The following is a 9988-nucleotide window of genomic DNA, read 5'->3' as shown; positions in this document are numbered from 1 at the left end:
TATTGCTTTTTGTTTGGAGGAAAAGGAAAGGAATCTAAGAGCTTAAATTATGATTTACGAAAGAAACATCCTTCCAAGCCCTTAAAGAGATATGGATCATTACATTTTAATTTCGGGAAAAAAAAAGTCTTTTGAGTTGACCTCACTTTATAAATTTTGTAAATTTTGTTGATGGTCTATAGTAATGAAGGGTGGGGTTAATTGATGTAAGCATGTATTTAGTTTCTTTTATTCTTTGAAGATAACTTCTTCAGCATCTTTTCATCCCTTTGCCAATTAGGAAAAAACAAACAGAAAATAATCTACCTACTATGTTATGGTCTAGCTTATAAGTTCTAAATAAAACAGAAGCTTAAGGGGGTGTTTTGTTCATATAACATCAGATGCCTCCCACACACAGGAACTTATTCCTGGGATTTTGGATTATTCACATTATAGAATTCCTAGAAATGCACACAAAGTACCCATGGGAAATGCCTGCAAGGCATTTCAGTAACATAGTCAGAATACCCCTTATCCTATCTATATGACAATATATACACAGAATGGTCATATCTTCATATTACATAAAGATAATTAATATCATGCTATTGCATTATAATATTATAGTACTATAATGTTATGATATTGCAATCAGTTATGTTTTTCTTATTTTAATATAATAGTATCATGTTATTAGAACATAATATAATATTTCTTTATATGTATATTATTATATCATTTCATGAATATAGTAGCAAAAATCATATAATAAATAATACAATAGATAACAATATACTATAATTTTTTATAGAAAAGAAAACTTAATTAGAACACAAGAAAAATCACAGACAATGTAATAATTGTATCTTATTATTGCAAAAAATATATAATCAATAATACAATTGATCATAATATAATGTAGTAATATTACATTATTATAACACAATGATAATGATATGACTTCCTATTTTCAATATTATAATAATTTATTATCATATAAGTAAAATTTACTCAACTGTCAAACAATTACAGGCAACTTAGAGAAAATGAGGGCTATCAGTAGCCAAGAGCCACCATTACCAATCCTAGCCAACCATTTTTTGCTACTAATATGAATTTAGGTGGGAAATGCTCGCAAAGATTGTGAGGCAAGAAAGATTTAAAAATTCAAATAAAAAAGAAACAACAATATTTGAATAAAGATTCCCTTGATTTTTCTTTTGATGAGAAAAAAGCACTTTATGGTCTATAGCACAAAACAATGAAGGTATGCAAGACAATAAAACAACAGGTGCATCTAAACAAGAGTAAAAAAGAGAATGCATAACACTCCCATTTCCTTCCACTGAAGAGAACGACCATAGACTGTGAAATGCTAGAGAATTGCAGCCCCATTCCTTGACTAAGCAGTGAAGCTTATCATTCCAGATTTCCTTCCCCCATCTAAACTCCAGCCTGGCTAATAGAAAATATCAATAATCCCCCAGTTAAAGTGACCATAATGCCAAGAATCTTAGCATCAAGATCTAAACAAACTAACAACCAAAGAATAATCTCCCTCCGTCAAGAAGATGTTGCGCTTCCATGAGAAGGTTGCATGGATGCCTTCTGAAAGGGCCAAAACTCTGCATTATGTGCAGTTCCAACCCAGCAGTTCCAGAGAAGACTGAACAATCTTTCTTTAATGGAAAGATTCTCCAAAAAAATATAAATAATAATAATAAATAATAGATTCAAAATTGAATTTGATTCTACGCAAAGTAGGTAGCCTCCAATGGTTGAAAGAACCAAAGCAACAACCCAGGGAGAGCTAAAAGTGTTAAATCATTTATGTTGATACTCATGTGGATATACCATCAATGCCTTTAAATGCCCCCAAACCAAGGATAAAAAGAACAATTTCTAGAGGTCCTTATGGTCTAATGATATGCAATTGTCATTTAAAAATTATAGCATCCTTTCAAGTGAGGGAGGGCGGGCCTTGGATTGTGACTGATTGCTCACTGGTTCGAGTCCAAGGAAACAGTCTCTCTCAGCATAAAAGCAAGGGTAAGGCTGCAGACACCTACTCTCGCAAAGCGGGAAGCCTTGTGACAGGTACGCCTTTTTCTTTTATCCTTTCAAGCAAGAAAAAAAGACCCAAAGTTGCTAGGATAGCATAAGATTAAATAACATTGCCCCCACCCCTTTCCCAAGGTCTACAAATAAATCTCTAACAAATTGATATTGTCTGAATGGCCATCCAAATTATAAATACTTATCAAAGAGATATGGGAGAAAAAAACCAAGGGGAAATCATCAATCCTAAAACATTCGAAACCTTAAAATAGACTGAATGCAGTACTTACGTTAAAATGCTCTAAGTCCCCTGAACACCTCGAAACAAGATTATGACTAAAAAAGATTCCACAGAAAAATTTAGGATAAGAATTATCTGAGAAGCAATCTCCTAGCAAATCCAATTACACCACATGCAAAGGCAGATATGAGGCACAGGGGCTAGACCAAGCTTCCAAATAAATTTTTAATATACTATTATGATATCAAAATTTCTTTACTAATATTATACTATTGCCCATCCTCCCCTTTCCAACTTGTCTTCTAGACTTCTACTATGTTATACTATAAAAGCATAGTTTTACGCTTTTTAAAAGTAGTACAATGTATCCATAGCTTTTATCTCTGCATTGAATATTACAACCTCAACCCTGCCCCATCCGTCAAAAACACAGCGTCTTGACTCAACTTCTCCTCTACATACTCTCAACACAGTATAAAGAGGTTGCATGAGTTTCAATGAAGCACTGATTAGCCACTTCAATTCATTGGTGGTTGATTGACAAAATACATTAATCAAATAGTTAATTATTTTCCATTTTTTCAAAATAATAGGATTTGACAAATTGGCTTTAAAATTTAGAAAAAAAAAAAAATCTGTCACAAGAACTTAACTAAGTGATGCTTCCAATTGGAAGATGGAGGGGAGCCTTAATTTTGAAAATTACACTTGGGACCCTTAAATTTTTTAATAACATAAGTTTCTAATCCACCCCCCCCCCCCCCACCAAAATTATGATATTTTACCTTGCCCCTCTTCGAAATTTGTATTAGGCAAATAATTTTTATATTTATGTAATAAATCACTTCACCTCCAAGAAAAAATTCCACAGAACATAGAAAGGATCTCACTCCAATGACAAAAGAACGTCACTGCCTTCATTATAAACCTCAAAATATTTTCAGTAGGCCATTTTCACATGAATAATGATGAAGTTACAATATAGTTTTGCAGTTTCACACGCATTGTTATGTTAAAGTATTGTCTTTAAATAATTATGTTAGTTTGCATGCTGGAGTTGCACATATTTCTCGGAAAACATTATTTGTTAGTGTTAAAGATTCATATACATCATTGGTCCACAACTTAACAGCTTAAGCTTTTAGATAAAGTGATAATCTAACAATTTAGTTCGTATTTTATAATTTTACATATATTTTGCCTATATTGCATATAATTTACATAGATGCTTCTCAAATGCTCCTACCCTTCAACTCTTCTACATCTCTCTACACCCAACTTGATTGCAGCACTCCACCCCCCCCCCCCCCCCAATTCAAATGTGCCTCAATCTCAAAGGGAGGTGCGACATATGCTGCCTCTGTTACTCTGCTTACTCTCCATGATTAAAACAATATTCTATAATGTAATATTTTTTTTATTATGTATGAGTTTTATAGCAATTGCAATTATACTCAGCTTTTTCTTTTTCTTTACCATAAAAAATTTAACTTATGTTAAAATTCAAAATCTGAAAATTTTTACTACAAAGTTTTATAGCTTAGCTGTAAATAACAGCCAATTTAATAAATTTAAATGCAAGAAAACTACAAAATTATGGAATCCTAGTCTTATGCCCTCCACACACACACCCTCTCCCCAAAAACCCTAAACCCATAAAAATCCATGTGAACACAGATATCCCAAATGCCTCTGCCACACAAAGATGAGAAGGCTCATATAAAATCGAAGAAGATTATCACAGCACCCCTAAAGCACATAATGTGCTTCCCCACACCATTTTATAACATCCTCAACCAGTTAATTACTTTTGCTTGTAATCGGGAAAGAAGAAAAAGCAACGCACCGGTAATCAAGATGCTCACAATAGCCGCTCAAAAGTGGATCTATTTCATAAATTCTCTGCCCTGTTCCAGGTGGAGGAATAGACTTCTGTTTAGCTTCACCATCATTCTTAACATTACCAGTCCCACCTGAAGGAACAGAGGTTTCTTCATCTCGAACTCCATCATTTGCACCTCCAAGCAAAGGAGGAACTATATCTTGCTCATCATCAGGTTTACTGCGAACATTGGTAGGTTCTGAGAAAGCTTCTTCTTCCTTTGTCTTACTATCACTTTCCATTATTAGACCATCACCCACATTATGAAATACCTACACAAAAATTCACGAAAGCACAAGAAATCAACAGATCAAGAAGAGATTAGAACTGACTCAGGTGAGCATGTGAATTTACTTTTTTTTGGGTGCAAATATTGAATCGATTAAATATAAAGGGCTCAAATGCAAATATACACATACATAACAAAACATCCAATTTCGTTTGTAATCATATTTAAACAATAATAATTTAAGCAAAAAAGAAATCTAGAGTCAGCAACATTTAATAATCTATGGACACATAAGGTAGGCCATAAGATTAGGATGGTTATTACATTTTTGGATACCCATGGGAAACGAAATTCCCCTCAAGATACCTTACTGCAAATTTTAATCCACACAAATTCTCCCGAATTCACTGCTGCTGTCATGCTAATTCATGAGTTCCAGGATGGAGTAATTTAAAATTTGAATTTCTATCACAAATCCAATGATTCCAAAGTAACATAACTTTTTTCCCTCAATAAACGGAAATATTTACTCTCCCAAGCCTTTCAATATCCTAAGCAATGTTTTTCTTTTCTTCTGGGACAAACAAAGAAAATTTATTAAGATGGAGAAGGGTACAATGTGTCAGAGCAATGCATGTGTTCTTGAATGCAGCGGATTGTTCTTCTATGTTGTTCACTGCTTAGCTTGTTTGAATCAAGAGCAAAGGACAAGAACCATGTAAATAAGTACTGTCCATGCAGCAATGTGCCAATCAACCAATAAAAGAAAGAACAAAAAAAAAAAAAAAAGGCAACACCAGAATTCAGCAAGAAAAAAATTTAGCAACTTCAAAGTAATCTTTCTTGTACTTCCTCAACATAAGTGCAACCTCCTAGATGATTATATCCTCAGCAGATCTGGTCAGATGACTTCATTTATTGCACCTTGGGGGTAAGGTAGAATTGCTACTAAGATGATTATTACAAAATGAGGTTTCTATGGATTTTGGAAGCTCTAGGGCAAAATTACTTATGCTTGGTGTAGAATAAATATTGAATAAGAATAAGCTAAGTATAAAAACTAAAATAATTATATGAAAATGTCTCAATCCACTTTTTATTCATCAAAGAGCCCATCTAATGATACCCATTTACACAAAATTAAGGACAATTTTTGGAAGGCAATAATCTCTTCTTATGTGGTGTCGCCAAGAATTCATAACAATTCTTGAAACATGGAAATCCTACAAAAATTAGGCACTAGCAGTTTATGCAGATATCACAGATGAACCATGTCCACCATACAAAAATTGCAACGGCGGGAAATTTCACCAAATACAAGCTTCTCACACTCATATTCAGTATTGTAGCTTCTTTGGTAAACCAAATCCAGCACTGGGTGTATTTTATAATGCGCAACCATTTGATCTTAGCTTCAATTTGTAGCTTCTGCTAAATCCAAAGTCAAAGCGAGCAAAACAATCAGTGATTCTCTAGCAAGCTATACATTTTATATTAGACCAGCGTAATTCACTTTTCAGATATCTATGGACGCACAACTTGCAATTTGTTATATGTTAATTATTGTTCTTCACATTTTATGAGACCTATCCTCCACTGCTAATGTACCATGAGTTTTCTGCTTACAAGCTTATAATGGAAAAATGAGTTGATGAGGACCAATTTCAGTGTTATCAATCTCACAAACCAAGTAGAGGAAACAGCAATTTGCTAAACTATAAAGATAAAACCTATGAGTGATAAAACATTCATTTGGCCAGCAATAAGCATAATTAACTTATAAGGCTCCTTTCATCTATTGAGGAAATGAATAATTAAAAATAACAATTTTTTTATTATGATGCAGTATCAAAGAGTCTACGCTGATGAACTGATATGAAATTGTTATTGTTTTTACTTAACTACACAATCACCAAGTTTCAGATTATTATGATGCAGTATCAAAGAGTCTACGCTGATGAACTGATATGAAATTGTTATTGTTTTTACTATTGGCCTTTTTGAAAATTCTGTCAAAACACCTAATATTTTTTATTTCCAGACGAAGAATTCACCCTAAATTTGAATCTATAGTAGATTATTGTTGTGCTCTGCTCATCCCTTTTGTTATTTTGCGAGTCTTGGTTGAATTGTAATACAATCTGATTAGAGGATCATGAATTTTGGAACAGTATATCAGTAACAAGTGCTCACTCATTTCCTCCAAATCATATAAAAATAAGCATCAAAAGTTATGCTCAAATTGAATAATCATGCAGATGTTCCTGAGTATGGCATGCACATTCACATGCCTGCAAATCTTCAGAAGCTACATCCACTCGATCTGTCAAGGATGAAGAGCCATCATTTTGGCTCCCTGGAACGAGGATTTTCTCAGATGCAGCAACCGTTGTAGATGAGGATTCAGAATCGTAAGAAGATTTTCCAGCAAAAATCTTCCCTACAAGCAAGCATCATATTAGCATTACAAGAACAAGACAATTATGCAAATCATAAGATTCATAACTAATAAAAGTTACCATTAGAATAGAAATAAAGTAATATTGGGGGAAAAAAGGATGGAGAAAAAACTAAGTGCATTACTGTTAAAAGAAAAAAGAAGACATTTCAGTATGAATAAATTTAAGCCAATCAATCCCTGAATTACTGGCAGCACTGCAAACTCTATCATGTGACCCAAACGAGAAATTCAGATTATCCCGCAAAGCCTCCAACCTAGAGGAACCAGCCAAAGATCAATGTATTTACAGTAAATCTGATGTGAAACCGTAGAATCAGTTTTTCATACCACCAGTTGAAACAGAACGTATTTAGAAGCAACGGGTTATATTTATCGTTGTAAATTGAAAATATACTTGCAGCAGCTATATTTTGCAATTGTTTCCATGCATTTCAGAATTATCATGCAACATTAATTTATAATTGTTAAAGGAAAGTCTCCCCCACTTGAAAACAAATGAACTTTGAAACATCACTTTTTTAGTTTCTTATGACAACAAAATTGCAATTTGCTCCACAATTGGCGGAGTAGCAAAATCAAAACTGTAAAGGCCCGATAAAAAATGGAACTTCGTTAGTGAAAATGTAAAAAATTCTCTTTCTTTCGTGGTTATAGTGGGTAATTATTGGATCAAATGCCACTATAGCTCTCCTAAGAATCAAAAAAGTTCTACAGAGACTCTTAACTCCAACCAGTTGAAAAAAAAAAAGAAGAAGAAGAAGAAGAAAGAAGCAAGCCGTGGCTAACAAAGTTATTAGCCGACTTCAAAACTGTGTACGTCGCAAAAACTAAAACTGACACCGATCGCATAAAATGAAGCTGATAAGCCATTGTTGAGCATTTCAAAGGTTTTTCCATAAAAATAAAAAATAAAAATAAATCAAAAATCACCAACACAACTTGAAAATTCAATTGTTAATTTCAAAAAACGAAAATAAAATAAAACAATGCGGAACACGCACAAAAAAAAAAAAAAAAATACACAATACATAGTCTGATCAAAGACCAGAAACATCGACAAACAAAACTTCAAGCTACATGTCTCAAATGTCGCAACAACCAAATCAAAACAGAACAAAAGAACAAACACACACACAGAAGAGAGAGAGAAAAAAATATGTTACTCGAAAAAGAGTTGTTCCGCAACCACAGAGAGCGATGCTGAATCCTTCGATCGCAACGGAAGGTTGAACGGGACGAGTTGCACACTGCCGGCAAACAAGGTAGGCGAACACCAGAGACAGTGTACACCATTTTCTAGGGTTTTAGAGAGATAAAGCACGGACGCGAAGCGGAGAGAGAGATTGCCAGCTCTGAGACGCCGAGGAAGAGCGAGCAATGAGTGACACACCCGTACAAACCAACTGACGATATTTGTATTAGTGCTGATTCGGGCGACGGAGCGCTATCTCTCTCTCTCTCTCACTCACACATAGGCGTGGGATTGCTACGTGTGCAGTGCTGACTTGCATGGGGAATAGGCAAGTGGACCCACCTTTCCCTTCGGCTCCACCTCCTCCGTCCGTCCATTTCTCTGATTCCACAGATCGGCAAATCCTGGCCCCACACGTGGCCCCATCATGTGAGATCAGAAACGAAAGGCCACGAACGTGTGCTGCTCGCCGGAGATCCGCTCTCCACCTGCCCTTTCCCAGCCGGGCAAAAGTCCTTTTCCTTTTCCACTTGTGACACCCTACGGTTATGAATGAAATGGTGTCACGTCAACAGTTGAAAATCCAATTTTACCCCCGCATCCTTGCCGAACTCACCATTCAATTCCTGAGCCGTGATGCGAGATTCGCATTAAGCACCACCATTAATCCGTAATCACACCTAGAAACGTCGTTTTCCGATTAAACGTAATTAAGTGTCGTGATGGGATGTGGACCCTCCGATGAACAGTGTGGTGACTTCAGCGCCAAGCTGGCGGTGTTGATGCAACCACCCTGATATAATAAACTTGCACATTCGAATGGAATATGCCGTCCCTTTTTTTTCCCTTTTTTTTTTTTTTTTTTTTTTTTTTGGAGGGGAGATCACGGGGACTGGTGGCGCCACATGTCCAGTGGGTCCCAGGCAGTTGTTTGGTAATATTAGGCTGTTTGCGTCACAGTAACATCCCATCCTTTTCTGGAATCCGATGGACCGATGGTGTCGCTCTGTTACCCCATTAATGTTATATTCAAATTACCAAATTCCTTGTCCTCAAAATAAAATTAAATAAACAAAACAAAACAAAAACTCCACCAAAAGTAAAAAGAAAAAGGGGGGGGGGGGGGGAGTTTATCTTTACAAGGTCAAAAGTTCATGATTTTTAAATACCTTTTTTTTTTTACTTTATATAATTCTTTTAAAAAAAATTCAATTAGGAGATAAGCATGTGTTGTAAGACACTTAAGTAATGTTTGACAATTGTGCGCAACATTTTTTGAATAATGTTTAAGGTAATATGATTAGAATAATTAAAGAGTGAAAAAAAAAAGATAGTTATAAATGAATTTTTTTAAATAAAAATATCAATGCTTATAAATAAAATTTTTTCAAATGTTCTCTTTGATTTCACTTTTATTTTTAAAAAATAAGAAAATAAAAATTTATTATGGATTTGACGTGTAATCACAAAACTTGAAGTAATGTGTGGTATCGAGAAAATTTAATAAAGTTTTAAATGATTAAAAATAGTGTATGCTTGCTTTTCATTATTTAATATCTCTTTTTTTCTAAAATAAAAAGGTTAGGCGATCACTTGAAAAATAGGTTGAGATTGAAACTTTTTATGTTAATCTATTTTTTTAATCCTACGAGGGGGAAGGGGTATGCGATCGGGAAATCGATCCTCTTGTCATTTAAGTAAGGCATAATGTAAGTTTGCAATCGGTCAAAAATAATTAAAATAAAATATGAGAGACATAAGCATCATCACTATTATGATCAAAATCTTATATGAATGGTGTATCCTTAAATAGTTTGCCATATGTGAAAATTTATAATTAAATTAATTCTTATTTTGTATAATTTAATAAAAAGACAAGAGATTGGCGAAAAAAAAAAAACCATTGGTTGATATCCTAGTTGAAATGACACACAACACAAAAT

General features: G+C 34.3%; 1 protein-coding gene across 2 annotated transcripts in view; it reads right to left on the bottom strand.

The window, feature by feature from the left end:
* Nucleotides 1-8335, bottom strand: part of LOC131154022 (1,4-alpha-glucan-branching enzyme 1, chloroplastic/amyloplastic-like) — an 86009-nt gene extending 77674 nt beyond the window's left edge. Inside the window, exons 1-3 of one of the 2 annotated variants that reach the window (XM_058106481.1) lie at nt 8017-8335; nt 6684-6832; nt 4128-4435 (exon numbers count right to left, since the gene is read on the bottom strand). In XM_058106481.1, the coding sequence (XP_057962464.1) occupies nt 4128-4435; nt 6684-6832; nt 8017-8146 (587 nt within the window). In that variant the 5' untranslated portion in view covers nt 8147-8335. Of the gene's footprint in view, nt 1-4127; nt 4436-6683; nt 6833-6975; nt 7105-8016 lie in introns of those variants that run through there. The other variant, XM_058106484.1, reaches the window with a different exon arrangement.
* Nucleotides 8336-9988: the final 1653 nt, after the last annotated feature.

The sequence above is a fragment of the Malania oleifera genome, chromosome 1, assembly GCF_029873635.1.
Source record: "Malania oleifera isolate guangnan ecotype guangnan chromosome 1, ASM2987363v1, whole genome shotgun sequence".
In the NCBI taxonomy this organism is placed as follows: domain Eukaryota; kingdom Viridiplantae; phylum Streptophyta; class Magnoliopsida; order Santalales; family Ximeniaceae; genus Malania; species Malania oleifera.
Note: the sequence above shows the minus strand (reverse complement) of the source record. Positions and strands in the feature narration are given on the sequence as shown.